This window comes from Abrus precatorius, unplaced genomic scaffold, assembly GCF_003935025.1.
Source record: "Abrus precatorius isolate BTA unplaced genomic scaffold, Abrus_2018 Scaffold8, whole genome shotgun sequence".
NCBI lineage: Eukaryota > Viridiplantae > Streptophyta > Magnoliopsida > Fabales > Fabaceae > Abrus > Abrus precatorius.
The window spans coordinates 20,801,845-20,821,019 of NW_020874428.1; the positions used below are offsets into that span (position 1 = coordinate 20,801,845).

The 19,175-nt window shown below is 33.0% G+C and overlaps 2 protein-coding genes across 3 annotated transcripts; both read left to right on the forward strand.

The window, feature by feature from the left end:
- The first annotated feature begins 1,038 nt into the window (after positions 1 to 1,038).
- Positions 1,039 to 13,838, forward strand: LOC113874893 (6-phosphofructo-2-kinase/fructose-2,6-bisphosphatase-like). 2 transcript variants are annotated; one of them, XM_027513146.1, is made up of 23 exons: positions 1,039 to 1,272; positions 1,368 to 1,431; positions 1,674 to 1,969; positions 2,443 to 2,616; positions 3,240 to 3,452; positions 3,589 to 3,684; positions 3,918 to 4,016; positions 4,168 to 4,197; positions 6,178 to 6,231; positions 6,933 to 6,986; positions 7,065 to 7,142; positions 7,255 to 7,346; positions 7,425 to 7,482; positions 7,561 to 7,635; positions 8,511 to 8,558; positions 9,541 to 9,638; positions 11,415 to 11,490; positions 12,598 to 12,660; positions 12,745 to 12,836; positions 12,956 to 13,024; positions 13,105 to 13,168; positions 13,266 to 13,331; positions 13,563 to 13,838. In XM_027513146.1, exons 1-23 carry the CDS (start codon positions 1,096 to 1,098, stop codon positions 13,638 to 13,640), a joined length of 2,214 nt encoding a protein of 737 aa, XP_027368947.1. In that variant the 5' UTR covers positions 1,039 to 1,095; the 3' UTR covers positions 13,641 to 13,838. The 2 variants fall into 2 exon arrangements, 1 of the variants encoding a protein (XP_027368947.1); XR_003506103.1 differs by having other exon boundaries at positions 1,052 to 1,272; positions 13,266 to 13,416; positions 13,563 to 13,668.
- A 1,732-nt stretch (positions 13,839 to 15,570) lies between these two features.
- On the forward strand, positions 15,571 to 16,585 carry LOC113874423 (RING-H2 finger protein ATL63-like). The gene has a single exon (XM_027512645.1). It carries the CDS (start codon positions 15,818 to 15,820, stop codon positions 16,583 to 16,585), a length of 768 nt encoding a protein of 255 aa, XP_027368446.1. The 5' UTR covers positions 15,571 to 15,817.
- The last annotated feature ends 2,590 nt before the right edge of the window (positions 16,586 to 19,175 follow it).

Sequence of the window (19,175 nt, forward strand, 5' to 3'; positions counted from 1 at the left end):
ACAAAAAATTTATAATGTTATTAAAAATGTATATTACATTATACACAAAACCAGGATTTTTTGCAGGTTAGAAAACTGCATAAATAATCATTAAAATTTTGATTTTTATATCATCAATACATTAAAATATCAAAAACTCTATACCGTTGGATTTGACTTGCACTACACAAGAGACGTTTAGCTAAAACTAAGTGCGCTTTATGGAATTGTCGCCTAAAAAGATGTGCCAATTGCCATAAAAGAAATCCTTCGATGATTGACAGTGGATAGCTGCAGTGAATAAGGGTATGTTTGGATCATTTTACATGGTCAAAATATTCTGTTGATCATTCATGGGAAAAATTAAGAAAAAAAAAAAGTAAAATAATTCCTTATATAATGTAATAATTACAAATTAGTGCTTATACTAGCCTTCACATTACATTGTTGTCTGCCATTTTTTTTAGCTTCTGCTTAAGCAGCACAAGCTGGTTTTGCAGTGTAAAATTTTCACCACCGTCGCCACCTCGACCTGTTTCCACCATTGCGTAGCTGAACAAGCCACCTTGTCAAAGCCACCACAACATTCCTTCTTTTGCATGCCACATAGTTGAGAAGGACTCATAATTTAATTACTATAAAATTAAGGATTTATTATTAATTTTTAACAGCATCATTTATTTTTTAAAATACTAAAATTGATGGATAAAAATAAATGAATCATAGGTAGTGCAAATATTTCACAGGGCACCTTAAAATTTTCAGCAAATAATATAAAACTAAACTTCACAATTTTTAAGATGTCTTATGACGTGGTTTTTATATAGCAAAAAATTTTCACTTTAGCTAAGCAAAATTTTCACTTTATTATTAATTAATTTGATATAAGTTTTTTTTTATTTTAACGTAAATTCATTTTAATAAATTCAATTTGTCTGAAAACGAAGATATCCTTTGAAAACAATGTCTCTATTCACAAGTACGGACAGTTACACAGTTGGATAAGGATTTTTCATACACATAATATAACAAACTCTGCCCACAAAACCTTGTATTCTGTTTCGGTTGCTGCCACTGCTACTACAAAAAAATTACTGTCACAACTCTGAAGAAAAAATGGGGCCAAGTAGCGAAGAAGAGCGTGATGGCTTTAATCAAACGCCGCTACAAATCCCTGGATTGCTCTATGTATCGGTGAAGATGGAGAACCCCAACCTCACTCTCGTTGGGGACCTTCTCCCTCACGTATCTGGCTCTTACCCTCTCGCCCCTTCGCGGGATCCTTCCGAAGCTGTAATTTTGATTCATACCCACTTCACTATTTCATTTCTATTCTTCTGGGTCTCTCTTACTTTCTTCTTCTTGTTGTTTTGGTGCAAAAATTACAGCTTTCAATGGAACGGGAATCAGCTTCAATGTGGGAGTTGAGCTTTGTTGTTCCACCTAATCATGGTAATGCTTTCTCGGTTGCTTTGCCTTTTAAGTTGAATTGTAAAATTTATGTAAAGTAGAGGGGATTAAAAGTTGATAAAAGGAAAATGCAAAGTTTTACTATGACCATTGAGTGATAGTTCTATTGGGTTTACCGCTACCTGAGATTCTGGTATTAAGGTTTCTTGGAGTTTGGTAATAGTGGAAGGGGTGTCTATAATATGTTTCTAACTTGAAGTGTGGGTTTTGTTTGGGATTTTCAGAGGCTTTGGAGTTCAAATTCCTTTTAAAGCCCAAGGACATTAATTCACCTTGTTTTGTTGAGGAGGGTCCGAGTCGAATACTTGTTGGGGGAGCATTGCAAGATGGTGCCAGGCTTGCTTTGTTTAGGCTTGATAATGATCGAGTTCTTGAGTATCGAGTGTTTGTTGAAGCAAGAAGGGTTTCTCCCTTTGACCTTGCAGTTAGTTGGAGGGTTTATCAGGAGCATTTCCGTCTTTCGGCAGTTCGTGGGATACCTGATGTCAGCATAAATTCAGAACTTCAGACTGGTGGTGAGGTAAGACTCTTTAACTACTGGTTTTCTTAATGTTTGCTTTTCTTCTTGGAAGATGTGGTTGTGGTGCATGGCATTATCTTTATTTTGAAATTCGGGTGCTAACTTAAAAAAATCAGACAGCATTATTCCGATTAATTTATCCTCTTGCGATGCACAATGAATAAATTTCTCCCTTAGTTGTGAGGGAACTGGTCAGGACTCAGGATTTTTCTCTAATGCCTGGTAGTGTAGGTTGTTCTGTATTACTTTTGTAATGTGACAGTGCAAAATGTTTATTGTCAAGAGTCAAGTAATCACTCAGGAAAAACCAAATAATTTCTTGTTGAAGTTCTTGTATGTATCTTACATTACCATACCATGTTCCACAACTTGTTCAATCATGTATCTGAACTGATGGCCTTGATATGCTCCTTTCTTTGTCTAAAACAATTACTACGTACCTCATGCTTTTTTTTTTTCATATTAATATGCAGAATGTCTCTTCTGTGGGCTTGGAACTTGATCTCGAGCATTATGTTGTCCCAACTCCCTCAGTTTCTGCAAATTCAGCACTTGTATATGCTGCTAACTTGACAGAGAATCCCAGATCATTAAGTAGTGGGTCTGCCAGCATTTCATCTTTAATTGATCAATCTGCAACAGTAAAGGTTTAAATTTCAAAATCATATTTCAGATTGACAATTATACATTCTAAAAATGATAGTTAAAAAACATGTAAAATCAATCTAGAGATGTTTGGTCATCATTTTGATTAAATGCTGCATAAGTCTTTTTACCAGAAGCTGAGAAGGATCTGTAGTTGTATTTACCTTAAAAGACTTCAATTGGTTGAGGAAGTAGATTCTATTGTTTAACATATCAGCTTCGAGACATCTATCTGTACTTCTAAAGTGTGACACTGATTAGTATGTTGAAGCTTTTTCCTCTCTATCTCTGTTTTCCTTTTTATAAGTAAAGCTTTGTTATAAGTGTTGGAAAGTATCACCAATTTAGAAAAATATCTTCTATTTTGGGGCTGTATATTTGTTGCTAATAGTTAGGCTTTGATTTGTATATTTTCTTAATTGTTTTCATGCATTGCTAGTTTCATGAAATTAGGAATTGTAAATCATGTTATAACTAACAAGGAGCTGTACAAATGGTGTTTAAAATGCAAAATGCCACTTCTTGAGGTTATGAGAAGAAAAACCCAAAGTAAGCTAATGGTTTATATGGATTCTTGATTATGCAATATATCACATCCAATAGGCTATGTTGATGTTCCAACTAGGTGAGGGAGGTTAATGCCCCAGATTCATCTAAGATGTTTCAATTCCAAAGTCCTGGAATGGTTAAATCTCAATCAGTGGGAACAATTTCATCTCTGCCAAAGGAAGATGATCAGAGGGGACTTCTTGTTGATAGGGGTGTTGGATCTCCCAGAATTGTAAAATCTTCTAGTTCAAACACTTTCACTAATCTTAATTTGGATACTAATACTGAGGTTTGTATTAACAATTTCTTTCTTTTTTGTTTATTATTCAAATTTATTTCCACTGGATTAATTTATATTGCATCAAACTTTTCAATTGAGGTTACTAACAAATAGTTGCTTCTGCTCCCTCGTGATTTTATGGTAGAATTCAATTCCAGCAGCTGCTGGAGCTGTTGCAGCTGCTGCAATTGCTGATCAGATGCTAGGTCCCAAGGAGGATAGACATTTGGCTATTGTCATGGTATTATTCTTACTTGAGGAATAATTTGCTCAAACTTTTTTTAACAACACTTTATTATCACTTTGTTTTGGGCTTTGACTTGGAGTTTTGATTGAGATTCAAAATGAAACTATTGTCTTGAGAAGTTAAAATTTGGAAATACCTTAAAAAAAAAGCCACATAGCCATCATAGTTCATCTTAGTAAATTAGAATATTTGAAATGAATCATTTCTTACTAGTTTCTTTCACCTAGGTGAGTCTGCCAGCTCGAGGCAAAACTTACACTGCAGCTAAACTTACAAGATATCTTCGTTGGTTAGGTCATAATACCAAACACTTCAATGTTGGTAAGGTTGTTCACATTCTTGACTCATTCTTCTTTATGATCAATAGTCTTCTTCAAATTCTTGACTTATTTTTCTTTGTGATCAATATTGAGTCACTATTCTTTGCAATCAATATGTCAAGTATGAAGTTAACACGCTTGCATTTCAATGTTGCAGTATCGTCGCCTTAAGCATGGTTCTAGTCAGGTAAACATAATGTAGAAGACTCCATTGAATAGTTTGTGCTTTTTTATCTACATTCTGTAGACTATAAAATGATAGAATAGTTGTCATCAGTGTATAATATTTTGGGTATTTTTGTTATCAATGTCTGTTAGATATATCCCTTATTGCTTGATGCTTGTATGTACAGTTTGTCATAAGAATTGATCTAATATGGTTCATATTAGTGTAGACTGTAGAGGATTTGGTAGGTTAAAATGATACTTGTATCGAAGAATTCTTTATCTAGAGATTGTTATTTTTCCTAAGTTCAATAAGAGACATCTATTGATAGATAATATTTCTGAGAGTATGGTCTTTGACCAAGCTCAATGGCTGTCTTGTGATTTATATAGCTGACCTCCCTTAGTGGGATAAGACTTGATTATTGTTTTTGTCAATAAGTGACATCTAGGAACTGATTCTCAGTTGACTATGATGATTCAATAAGGATTCTTGTTCAAAAACAAACAAGAAAGCAGTTGGTTAAGTTCAATGAGTGACATCCAGGGATTGATTCTTTGTGATTGTGTCTTCTCAACAACAGTTACACAAATCCACACCTTGAACGCACCCTGTTCTTGACTGCAAAATTTGATACAATTTATATATAATTGATATGGAGCTTTGATTTTACACTGTTAGCATCCAAGAGTAATAACCTTGTACAGGACATTGATTTTAACATTTTATCATCAAACAGAATACTATGGAAGCTTACAAATTTAGTGCCTAAATGCGTTCACGTCATACTCTTCTAACAAATATTATCTGAAGGGCGGAAAAATACTGATTTGAAATGCCAGGATATTCACACTGAAGACAGGCCCAACAGTTGTTAATGCTCTGTGAAATTTAGATTGATGTTAGATATGTTGCTGGTTTGATGACCTTCTTATGCTTTAAGGACAATGGTTGAAATTATGAGCATGATCTGAAAGCTTGGGGTCTTTTGGTGATCTCTCTACCTCTTTATAATGGCAGAAAATGGAATGTGGCTTCCTCAATAATTTAATTTGAAAGGTACTCATGAGGATTCACAGATCAGCCACTTGGCCTAAACGCTCAAGCTACCCAGTTTTGACCAAAAAGTTTTTATAATTTCAATGCATTCCTTCAAATTAATGCCCATTGGGCTTTAAATGTGAAGAACATCAAATGAATTGATTGGCAGAATATTGGTTATTATGAGCAGAATATTTTGCCATTTAAACTAACAGATCCTGTATGATTGTATAGCTGTAATTATGAAATTATCTTATTAATTGGGATAGCTCAAATAGGGATGATTAGCTGTAATTATGTTATTATCTTCATAATTAGATAGCATTTATATCAATTTAGCTATTTTTTGGGGCTGAATAACAGATTTTATTACCTATTTATGTGAAAATTCTCCAGCAGGAGAACACAATTTTGACTTTTGACCTACCTTTTTCAGAGTTTGGCATGGTATCAGAGTGGCTTGTGATCCTATTCTAGCTTTGCCCAAAATCCCTAGCCTCTTCTTGTCAATTGGGCAGGAAATGTGAAGAAAGCATACAGTTACTGTTCCTTTTGCTAAAATGAAAACTACCACTCACTGAATAGTAAAAAGATGGGGGAGGTAGTTAGTATCCAACTATATTTCAGTCAAAAAGTACTGGGGCATTATTCTAAAAATAAATTTGTTGAATCTAACATCACCAGTGCTTTAATACAATCTCTCATACTGTGCAAAGTCATCACATTTAAATTACACTGCATCATGTGATCACTATGGACTCTTGATTCCCTGTTTTATGAGTTTTATTCTTGGAATCATGATGTTACAGTACTGTCGTGTTCAGTAGTGGAGCTAGAGGAAAAAAAATTTGGTATTTTTGGCAGGCCAGGTTGGAGAAATAAAATTTAATAGATAGATATACTACCGCTGGTCATGCTTTCTTGGAAAATTTTCAACCCATGTCATATTCTTCTATGCAGTCTGCTGACTTCTTTCGAGCTGATAATCCTGAAGGTGTGGAGGCACGTAATGAGGTAACTTCTGGCCAATAAATTTTTTTATTTGAATATGTGAGAGTAAAAATATATTGGTTGTGCGTACTTAGGTCATAGACTTTCATTAGTTAGATTTGTGAAGATGTTGCTTCTAGACTTGATATAATCTTTTACATTCAACTAATTTATATTTTGAGGCTTCACTTTTAACATATCTTTTTGTTTAGTCACCAATAATTCACATGCGGTAAAATTATTTTATGGCTAATCTGGTAGTGTAGGAGAATAAATATTGTCAGGAACTAGTTCATTTATGAATTCCATAGTCTTTCAAGAAGACCTTAGTTACTGTTTTGGTGAGTATTACACAGCAGTGTTTCTTGAATAAAAATTATAATGCCCATGGAGAGGAGAGAGAACAAAGAGAAGAATATGCTTAAAACTTTGTCTCAACTCAACTACACCATGGACTAATATCTTGTATGTTATACAACAACAACAACAACAATAACAAAGCCTTATTCCACTAGGTAAAGTCGGCTAATAGCTTGCATGTAATGAATATAATAATTCAAATATTGCAATTACTATATATGTGTAATACACTGAACATAGACACTTATTGAATGTTTAAGATATGTACATTGAACCTAGCAATTTATTGTGGATGATTCTGATAATGTAACTCTATGTTGACCTTTCTCTGTGTACATAGTTTTTAATATATCATGTACCACTAGGTAGCAAAGCTGGCATTTGAAGATATGATATCTTGGATGCAAGAAGGTGGCCAGGTAAATTCATTCTTGTTATATAACTTCTTTTTATGGCTTCTTTCAAGTACTTTCGCTTAAGCTTTAATTTGGATTTAGGTTGGGATATTTGATGCCACAAACAGTAGCAAGAAGCGACGAAACATGCTGATGAAACTGGCTGAAGGTAGATGCAAGGTACTGTAGTTACTGTCTTGCAGATGGGTAACTGTAATGTACTTATGTATGACATAAAAATGATATTTTTAATTCTAAACTCTTCTGATGTGTCTTTGCATTGTTATTACAGATTATCTTTCTGGAAACAATATGCAATGATGCAGACATAATTGAGAGGAATATACGTTTTAAAATTCAGCAAAGTCCTGACTATGCAGAAGAGTAATGTTTCCTTTAAACCAGTGATATCTTATCTTGAAGACAATGTAGATACCTATGAAATTAGCTTTTCTTTTGCAGACCAGATTTTGAGGCTGGGTTGCGGGACTTTAAAGAGCGCGTAGCCAATTATGAGAAGGCAAGTCTTTCATATGGAGTTTTAATGGCTATTCTTGGTGACTTTTTGCTTTAAATACTGTTGATTTCATATTACCAGGTTTATGAGACGGTAGAAGAAGGATCTTACATAAAAATGATTGACATGGCCAGTGGATGTGGTGGGCAAATACAAGTAAGTTCTACCTTTAATCATGTCATTTTTATGTGCCAAGCAGAAACTTCTACTTGAATCATTGTCTGGTTAGCTAGCATTGCAAGTTTGATATACATGTTTATTGTCCATGTACTAGCAGTTGTTTGGGTTTGTAAAAATTTTAAATGATTCTTATAGTTAAATTAGATTTCAAACTTTGGTGTGGGAAACTTAAATGGCATGATTTCACTTTCATGGTTCACTGTAAGCATAGAGTTGAAAGTGTGTTCATTCTGCAAAGGATCAGTTTTAGAAAGGCATATTACTACCATAAGAAAGCATTATGTTTATACAGATCACTTACCAGTATCCAAACTATAAAACATAGTATGAAACAGACAAGTTAGAAAGACTCATTATTCAGCTCTAAACTTAGTTGGGTGACAAACTATGATCAGAATCAGACTGACAGAGTTAAGCACTAAGATATGAACCAAACCCTGGGCCTCATGGTTGACCACATGATACCATGTCAACAAACCACTCAATCTAAAAGTTATGCCATGCATCAAGGTATGTATTTATATATATAAGCTGTATTGTGAATAGAATTATACCATGAGTTCATATTACTTGGTTGGAACTTGAAAGAATGACAGAAAGTTTGCATAGCCATATAGTTTATGATAAGTTATGTACAAATAATGTCTTTCGTTGTTTAAGGCTAAGTACAGATGATGTTAAAATAATTTCGTTGTTTGAAAATTTTTGTAGGGAGGCTGCTTTGATAAGCTGGAATTTCTTGTTGCAAATATTTGTGCATCTCCTTGAATTTTTCTCTAGTCATTTAGAAATGTGGTCTTCAGCATGACTTTAATTTGTAAATGATTCATAGCTTCTATCTTTTGGTTTAGGTAAACAATATCAGTGGCTACCTACCTGGTCGGATTGTCTTTTTCTTGGTAAGTTTCTTTGAAGAATGCAGTTAATTACAGTTAAAACTTCACAGACACACAGGCAAGAAAACCTAATGATTAATTTAATTAATAATATGTAACCCAGTAAGACAGTATTGATAAATGTCGTGGACCAACCATTCAAAAAGCTTAAGTATTAAATTAAAGCACGAGTGGTTTTGTATTTATTTATTTGGTTGATGAAATGGTTTTGTATTTATAACACACCTCCTCACATGAGCTCTTTGCTCTTGAAGTATAGATAGTGCACAGGCCTACCTACCCTGTGCTGAAATTCAACATTTTGTAAAATATGGATTGAAGGGGGTGCGAAAAAGATTGAACTCTAGATCACTTGGTCATTGACTCTAGCCTCGAGTCATGGACCAACTATCTGAAAAGACAGAAGGTTTTTGTATCTCTAACAAGAAAAACAGTGGAAATTTGCTGTGAGTTTTTGGTCATTAGTTTGTGGAGCAATGGGCCTTTCAAAGTTTCCCTCGAGTATTTATCTCTCTGATGACAAAGTTAGTCAAGCATTCCATGTTGGATACAACATAAACTTTTCATATGGAAAATTTGATGGAGTTATAATTGAGAAAAAATTATATTTAAATAATTGAAATTGTAAATGATTCATTTAGAACAAATATAACTTAAAGGACAAAATAGAAGTTGACAATTAAATTAAGTGGGGAAAAGTTCACTTCATCGTTGGTGAAGTTTTCCACCTTAAACCACATAAGCAAGTTCAGTTAGTGGATTTTTGGGAGTCTGGTGAAGGAAAACGATTGATGACATTTTGATATGAAAAAGGCAAAGTTAAAACAAATAAATGAAATTTGAAAATAAGCTAAGGGTCACAAGTGTTGTTTTCCTTGCCTTCCTGGGATAATGGTTTTTGTTAGAAGATTAATGATATGATTTCAGCAGATTTTATGTCATATCAATTATAAGTTTCTTGGAATAATTTGTTATAATCTTGTAGGTTAATACACATCTTACACCAAGGCCAATATTACTTACCCGGCATGGAGAAAGTCAGGATAATGTGAGGGGAAGAATTGGAGGAGACTCTGCATTGAGGTATAATTTCATATTTGGCTGCTGTCTCTATTCAATGTAATGTTAATAACTTGATATTGATAAGGACATAAGCTGACATATGGTAATTGTGTGAATAATTCCTGTAGTTGTTTCTCTTATAAGAGGAACTGCTAGAATATTAAGAATTTAAATTATTCTTGTGTTATGAATCTTATTATGATGAGACTAAAGCGTGTTATTGGCTGTAGTTGTACTACACTTGTACTTGATCTAGAATATTAGTTTAAAGAAGAGTATTAAGTTAATTTTTTATTTCACATCACAATTATTGAGTCATATTAGTGAATTTTCCCTCTTTTTTCCTTACCATTAAATCCAAAAAATCATGGCAGGAACCTTCATATCCCCTTAGTTTTTTGTTCCAAGCCTCAAATGTAGAAATTACTTTTGATCTCCTTCCATTTGGTGGATTTTCTAGGAAGCCAAAATTGGGCTATGTTATTGCTCATTAGCCACTGGTGGATCAGGTTATCTTAAAGATGGGCCTGATTGTTCTTGGTAACTTCCTTTAAGTATTGTGTAAGTCAGGTCACAATGTTTATCTCAGTAGGAGGCTTCAAGTTACTGTTTGTGCCCAGAACGACCCATTTTTGAAGGAAGATGAAGGCTTGTTTTAAAACTAAACAGGTTCTATTTATTGAATAAGCTCTTCTGCTATATTTTTTTCAACAGCTCATCTAGAAAAATTCCAACATGGTAAGGCCCTTTAGAAGTCTACAACAGATCTAAGGACAAGCCCATTATTCCAACATGATGCAAGACTTCATATAAAATTGATTCCAAACATCACTTTTACAAGAGAAATGGTGACATAGTTTTAGTTCATGTTCCTTTGAATTATTTTTTATAAGATGTCTTACATTGGTTAGGAATATAGCTATAACACTTCAAATAAAACTTGGACAATCCTCATCTCACAAACTAACTTTTAGAAGTGAATTTGGTCTATTTCTTATATAATATTATAGTTTATTATTGATCTAACACAGGGTCAACCTCAATTGTCAAAAAAGGAAGAAAAAAAAAAATCAAACCTGGCCTCGTAGATTTCCCAGTGCAATTAACCTGGGTCCAAGGATTTCTCAATGCAATATTCTGGCCTCACATCTCATTGCAATCTACCTGATCCGTTGAGTTATTTATGAAAAGATGTTTTACATCAACTAGGAATATGACCATAATACTTCTAATAAAACTTGTACAATTCATTTCATAAACAAACTTTTGAAAGTAATTTGGTCTATTTTTAATATAATTATAACATCAGAGTTTATTATAGATCTAACATAGGGCCAACCTCAATTGTCAAAAAAATATATATCTATATATCAATCCTGGTGTCACAGATTTTACAGTACAATTAACCTGGGTCCACAGGTTTCTCTATGCAATATACTGGCCTCAGTTGGAGTTAAGTTAGGTCAACTCCAAATTCACCGATGGTATAAAGTCTATTTAATCTTAATGTTAGATCATCCGTAGATGTTCAGACTTGTAAATTTCACAAACCAAATGTACTGTCTTGACCATGAGGAGAGTGTTAAGATGTTTCCCATCAACTACAAATATAGTCAGAATACTGTTTGTAGGGCTACAGCACTCCTCTCTTGAGCTAATATTTGGGAGTGAGTGAGGTTTGTTTCCAATAATTTATTTCTTGCCCTCTTTTTCAAATGTGATATTTGGCATTTTTAACAAAAATTGTTATGAATTTTCAACTAACTAACTGGAATACAATGCAATTTGTTTCGACAGTGAGGCTGGAGAAATTTATAAAAAGAAGCTTGCCAAATTTGTTGAGAAGCGTCTCAAGTTAGAACGAGCTGCTTGTGTAAGATTTTTTAATTGTATGGATTCAATTTCTGCCATTTCCCTTGGAACCAGTCCAATGTGTTATGTTCCTTTTAGCAATATTCTTTTGTTTGCTATAGTTACATAGCATTTATGTTGTACGGTGATCTAGTATCAATGATAAATATTTTATATATCACTTTATCATGATGTAAACTGTTAGTTATATGTTAGTTGGTGATTGACATTGTTCTGTCAGCAACTTCTTGTTGGCACGGGTTGAATATTTGTGTTAGGGACAATAGTGGGGATGATAGATTCTGAATTGTAGGCTTGATATTGAACGTCAAGTGGACGGTAATCGTTATACTGTTGCCATGGGAATATTCTTTTTGGGGCCTCTTTTAAGAAAGGCTATCCAATAAAGAAATATTTAGGATATCAGTCCAGAAAAATAGCAGTATGGGTAGGTTTAGGAAGATTTGAAAAGAAGAGAAATCATAGGTTCCTCCGTTCAAGTAATTAACAAGTTTCTTTTTTTAAACAAAAGAAAAAAAAGATATGTGTAGTGATGCTTAAATTCATTAAGAATGGTGTGAAAAGGAGGTCAAGGCATTTGATTATTATTCATATCCAAATTTGAATCTGGGTATCTCCATAAATAAGCAGACACACTATCAACCAAGTAAGCCTTTTTGGAAAGCAATGGAACATGAAATACAATGTAGCATTCTATATTAGAGTCTGTTTGACAAATTTTCTATTTCCATTTCTCGTTTTCACAAATAGTTACAAAATGTGACCTACTTTTACTTTATGCTTTTGTTTTCAAATAGTTGTATGGAAAATAGTAAAAAACAGAATTTTGTTGTTGTCATCATTTCCAATATAAATATTTGAAAATAGGAAACAAATTGAAAACAAAGTAACATTTTTATAATCATTTATGATGATAGGAAATGAAAACAGAGAATGTTTTTTCAAGCCAAACAGGTCCCTTAGCTTTTCATGAGTTTGCATACCTTACACTACCAAAAGAAGTTATATCAGTTTAATGCTGAATGTTCTAATATCAACTAAATGCATGTATAAAAATATGTTCAAATACTGAAATGCTGAATGGCTTGTGATTGTAATTGGTTTCTAGATATGGACTAGTACACTGCAGCGAACAATTTTGACAGCAGGTCCAATTGTTGGATTTCCAAAGGTTAGTCTCATTCTTAAGTCGGGATATGGATTAACTAAATTATACATTATTAGTGCTTGTGCACTTACTATCTTTATATGTTAGATACAATGGCGTGCGCTTGATGAGATAAACGCTGGTGTGTGTGATGGGATGACATATGAAGAAATCAAGAAGAACATGCCAGAGGAGTATGAGTATGTCACAAACTTGACATCCAACTAACATGGAAGCGCTTGGCAGGGGCACAATGCTGTTCAAAAATGTTTTTATGTACCTATTGTTATTTTGTTTTATTTTGCTTTTCCTACTGCAGATCCCGCAATAAGGACAAGCTTAGGTATCGTTATCCTCGTGGAGAGTCTTACTTGGATGTTATTCAAAGGTTGATGCAATACTTTTAACATTGTTCAGCTCCTACCTACTAGTTTTGTGTAACTAACTTGAATTTTAATAATACTGCAGGTTAGAACCTGTAATTATTGAGCTTGAGCGACAACGAGCACCTGTTGTTGTGATATCTCACCAGGTTTTACATAAAATTTGCTAATGTAAATTTTCACTTGTATAGGTTCTATGATTGAATGATTTTACTTCTTGAGTTTCTTCAATGCTTCTCATTGCAGGCAGTTTTGAGGGCATTATATGCTTATTTTACTGACAGGCCTTTGAAAGAAATTTCAGATATTGAGGTAATATAGTCATATTTAGCTGAATGTGATGTGTTTACTTTTGTATGGAAGATGGAGTTAATGCAAAAGCCTGGTTGAGTTCGTGGCAAATATTTAAGAATTGAATTTTAGTTACTGTGGTGTTAGGAAAAAGAAAAATTGTATGAGGTTTACCACCTTATTTTGAGAAACATTTTAGTGTGAACCATGAATTTGTACAAGATAGCTAATGTGAGTTTTGCTCATTTACAGGTACCCCTCCATACAATAATAGAAATACACTTGGGAGTTACAGGAGTCGAAGAGAAAAGATACAAACTGATGGACTGAAAGGTGAAGAGAAATTAAAGGGGAAGGATATATTTTTTAAGTTAACTTCATCAAAAATTTTGGCTTATGAGAAAAAATGACATTATCTTGTAAGTTGTAATTTCTAAAACCTCTTTTATTCATTTGCATAATAAGAATTCTTTAGTTTCCAATATTTGAAGAATTTTGAAAATCAAAACAAAAAGGATACAACTTATTACTCAACTTCCCATCATCTTTACTTTGCATGATGTTTGGATGCATTTTGATTTTGCGAATCTACTGCATGCTTTGAAAGGTAGAAATTATTAATATTGGGTTCTGGAATATAATAAATTTTCACCATTGACGAGAATTTAAAGAAGAGTCACTTTTGACCAACATTTCCAGCTGAAAATATGGAAAAAGAAGTTGGTCTGACCTGAAAGATAGCAGGGTTCTGGTCTCAGCATTTGCAGACCAAGTAAAGACTAAAGAAAACCACAACTAAAATTTTTATTTTTATCTTTAAATTTCTGAGTGACACTTCTCTGTATAAAACTTTAAACAGCCACTTCAATTATGTACATGGGTCATTAACTTTTTACAAATGTCAAATTTATTGATAAATCGCAGAGTGATCCAGTAACAGAAAAAAATGAAATATTCATATTAAAAAGAAAAAGTAGAACATGCCTAATGTTTTCCATCTCCATAAAACCTGTGTGAAATATGGTCAGTGTATTGGAAGAGGTCCTTTTGCCATTAAGAAATTGTTTTTATACAGTTTTTTTTTAATATAAACATATATAACAAAGAGACAATTAAATCTTATCTCAATAGATAAGATGATAATAAAATGCTGAACAATTGATGTGATGTAAAAATGAAAGGAAAAAGATATCATAAATAATTTTTTAATGTGAATTTAAACATACAATAAAATATTATCAAGTAATTTTTTTTATTAAAAGTTGTAATATTAATCTTATCAACACATTAGAGTTTGTCATATAACGTAACTTTTAATAAAAAGTTATTATATATAAATTTTTATTACGTGATCATGTGTATACATTAAAAAATTGTATATCCTGTAACTAATATAATTTTTCGTCATTCAATTTCTCTTTATTTACGTTATATAATGTGACACCATCCTGGCTACAACAGAATTCACTCACCTATACTATAAGCCATGCCCACTTTAAAAAACTAAAAGGGGTTTGATCCATCGCCGGAAACATGCAACAAAATATGGTGGAATATAGGCAAAAAAATCTACTACTTCTATAAACAGTTGACAAGTGTCCATAATGTAGGGTGGCCTTAAAGAAAGCCCCTATAGTGTATGGCTCCATTCACATGGGACCCCTGAATTCTCATTGATCTCTTTAAAACAGCAATTAGGGGTCCCACACTGTACCCCACCAAGCCTAAAAAATACAACGCCCCCTCTAATATTGACAGAGTTTAAATAAATGCATCAAAGCCCCTTAAAAATATAATGAGTAACGTGAAAGGGAAGAAATTGTGGAGGAATGCCACCCTTTTCATGATTGACTTCGGCTTTGGTGCAAATTGCGAGAACTAAGAATATCTTATTTTATGTATCGGTCATAACTCACAAGGTCTTTGCCTTAGGATCTTTTCCCCAATTGCACTAAATTGAACTACTTAAAACCACAAATAAATAAGTAAAAACCTTCCACATAAATCCAATAAAACCCACCTACCCTCCACTGCCATTGCCTTCACGAGTGCTTCATTTGTGCTGCCCCCCCCCCCCCCCCCCCCCCCCCCCCCTCTTTTTTCTTCACCCATTCCCATGCATGAGTCCCCATTACTACCCTTCACACATGGATTCTACTTTGACTTCAAATGCACATCTTACTCTCCACAGTGCATGACAAACGAACCCATACCCATATTGTTGCCAACCTTCACACGCAAATACATTATATGCAAGAGCCACCATCACCCATTCACCCCCTAATTCATCCTTACCTTCATTTTCACGTAAACATTTCAACAACAAAACAAGATTCTTCAATGTTCCACAGACCAGGGTGTTGACTGTGTTTTCTTGAGCATCCGAATCTCCTTCCCGAAAACTCTTTTTTAAGCTCAAAGTTCAAACATTTCAGCAAAATTAAACCAACCCATTTCCCCCATTCAATCATATTACACTTCACTTTCACTCTTTCACTTCCCCCACAATGCCGAGTCACTCCGACTCACCCAACTCGCCCACCAACCCACTGAGTCAACTCGCTCAAAGCATGTTCTCCGACAATAACAACAGCAACATCATGCTTGCAGCCATCGTTTCCTTGCTCCTAGTCATTCTATTTGTCCTTCTACTCCACGTGTACGCCAAGTGGTTCTTGTTCCAAACACAATCACATTCACATGTTCGCCGCCGGCGAACTCCGGCGACCGTATCCGGCGTTCCGGAACCTTCCCACTTCCACAACATCAACATAGAAGACTTGCCCATCTGCACCAAAGGCCTCGACTCTGCAATAGTTTCAGCAATTCCCCTGTTTGTGCACGAAACAGAGAAAACGGAGGAATTGGAATGTGTCATTTGTTTGAGTGTTATTGAAGAGGGTGAAATTGGAAGAAGCTTGCCAAAGTGTGGCCACGCTTTTCACGTGGATTGCATTGACATGTGGTTGAGTTCACATTGCAATTGCCCAATTTGTAGAGCTCCTATTGTGATGAGTAACAATTCTCAATTGGGTTCTGTTGATGAAGATGGTGGTGGTGGTGATAATGATCATGCAGTGATTGAGATCGTGGTTGTTACTCCAGGTTATGATGAGATTACTGAGAGTGAGCGTGGGGATGATAGTTATGAAGGTGGTAGAGTGAGTGGTTCTGTTTCTGAAACTTCTTCATCTTTGATTGGTTGTTCTTTGAAGAGAATGCTAAGCAAGGTTTTTCTGTCTTCCGATGTAAGTGAATTAGATGGTTCAGAATGAATTAAATCTTATCAATGTTTATTTATTTACACACACAACCATGAGCATTGGTAATGCATGTGCATCTTTCTGTGAAATTGTTTGGTTTCTTTTGGACATGTCAATTTTCTTTCTTGTTCTGTTTTTATCAATTTGGTTAGAGAATTCAATTATACACCCTCATGATATGACACAAACATATGCAAGAGCTCGATACATATTAATGATTGTTGTACAAGCATTGTTCAATTCTTTCTTATTTTTGCAAATCTCTTGCATTGCTTCTTTTGGTTTGGTTGGGTGAAATGTGTGATATAACTGATAAATACTCTTCTTAAGTGTTTATTGTGGTTGATTAGTGGTTACTTTATTTTTGACTTTACAAAAAGTTTTATTTTAATCTTTATTTTTTTAAATTTCTTTAAAAAATAAAATAAATATTTATAAATTTATAATTTATAGTGAAAATCTTATGAAATTAAAAATTAAAGTGACAAATATTTTCAGTTCGCGAGACATGAATAGATATTTACCTGCTCACTCATGCTTAATTACTTTTAATTTACAATACAATACATTTTTTTATTAATCAAGCAAAATATTTATTAAAAATTATAATATAATACATTAATAACATTAAATATTATAATTTGTAATAGAAATTTATTTATTTATTTTTATTATGTGTCTAAAGATTAAATTAGTATAAGAATAAACACAAAAGCGATATTAGAGCTCCATAAACTAATTTACTAATGCATCACTTTCAATTTGGCTGTATTTGTGTTGCCAAATGCAGTAAGAATGATTTCCATCAATATGTAAGGAAATAAGCAAAGTGCTAAGAATAGTTAAAAGCTTCCTCAAAGCAAAAGAAAAGACAAAAAAAGAGTACTGATTTGGCTAGAAGTGCTGCATTGGTGACTACCTGTCATGAATGATGACACTTTTAACAGTCATTGATTGTTCTGAATCTGAAGTCTAAATTTTCAATCAAAATGAAGCAGTGAATGAATGGTGTGTGTGGAAGCAGAAAGCAAATGGGGTGGCATTAGGGAAGGACAAAACTCAATGTACAGTCTTGCATGCTTTCTGGTCAATGATTTTTGTTTAAGTCTCATGCATGAGACCAGTTCTGTAAGCTGCTACATGTGAGACCATATATAGTGACGTTTGCTTTACTGTATTTAATGCAGGCCTTCGCCCCCTACCTTAGCCTATGTTGCATGACACCATGCAGCATTAATTATTAGTACAATTGGCTCGGTTAGATAAATGTTTGGAAAATATTTTACATGAAAAAACACTAGTATTAAAGGTAATTTTTTTTAAAAAAATTTATTTTAGAAAAGTTAAATAAAATACTTTTTAAAAATAAAGAATATAAGTTATTTTTAATTTATAAAAAAGATATTCATGTTTTTATTCATTTTGACTTTAGATAAATTTCTTCATTAATATTTATACAAGTAAAAATAAAGTATTAATGTGAATCAAACTTATTTTATAAATTTAATTTAATTTATATATTTTTATAAATTAATTTTTATTTAACGTCTCTAAAATTTAAAGAGATAAATAAAAAAATTATTAATTTTTACAATATTTTTTCTTATAAAAACTTATTTACAACTCACTCAATTGGATGAAGGTGACAGAGAGTCTCGGGTGCATTAAAACAAATTGAAAGGTTTAATTTTTAGAAATCAGTTACTTTTGATAAAGCTCATACAGTGCTTGCATTCCTACAGCCGATAGTAAAATCAATCTCACAGATAATTTAAATGGAATAAGAGTGTATGTGAATAAGCAATTTAATTAAGTATTTATTTGATAAAAAAATGTTATCTAAAAAGTTATGTTATAAATTTATCATAAAATTTATTAAAAATTAAAAATATATATGATATTTATGTATCATTTTTAGGTTCAAATAAATTATTCTAAATGTTTTTAAATTTTTTAAACTTTGTTTAAATACAGAAAAAGTATAAATAATATTTTTTTTTTTAGTTTTGTTGAAAAAAAATGAAAGAATTGAAAAAACATATTTAAACTTTTTCTTCTTTCTATTTTCTTCAGTTTACGTTTAACAGATACCTTTATATATATATATATATATATATATAGAGAGAGAGAGAGAGAGAGAGTGGATGCAGTGGATGGTGAAGCCCATTTTGCCCTCCTCTCATGCTTTTGGTAGTTTGAGCCCGTGACCATGTCACGCTTAGAAGTAACAACTAAAGCAGATCAGATCAGGAATCATCGTCCCATAACCTGTCGTTTGTATACTAAATTCGTTGACCAAAAAAATAGTATAGTCAATTCAGCTGTAAATTGAATCGGATAGGGTCCTCGGGTTGACTTTCTTTAAAACTTCAAAACCTGTCCTCACTTCTCAGAAGGAAAAAACAAATTGTGATTTGCTAGGATTAGTTTGGAATCCATACCCTATTATTTACATGCTCACATAGTTGATTTGTTAGCATTTCTTACTTGTATAAAATAAGTCAAGAATTTCAATTAATGAATAATAAGATGACCCTTTTGATGATTTCAATAAGTGCATCATTTGAATGTAAAGCTTTTTTAGATCAGTTGTAGGTAAAAC

Excerpts from the sequence above, each read along its gene's own strand:
- LOC113874423 (XM_027512645.1), top strand. The coding sequence starts at position 15,818 with ATGCCGAGTCACTCCGACTCACCCAACTCGCCCACCAACCCACTGAGT.
- LOC113874893 (XM_027513146.1), top strand. The coding sequence starts at position 1,096 with ATGGGGCCAAGTAGCGAAGAAGAGCGTGATGGCTTTAATCAAACGCCG. Across the intron at positions 6,987-7,064 it reads GGATGCAAGAAGGTGGCCAG|GTTGGGATATTTGATGCCAC; the intron begins GTAAATTCATTC and ends ATTTGGATTTAG. Across the intron at positions 7,483-7,560 it reads GCGTAGCCAATTATGAGAAG|GTTTATGAGACGGTAGAAGA; the intron begins GCAAGTCTTTCA and ends TCATATTACCAG.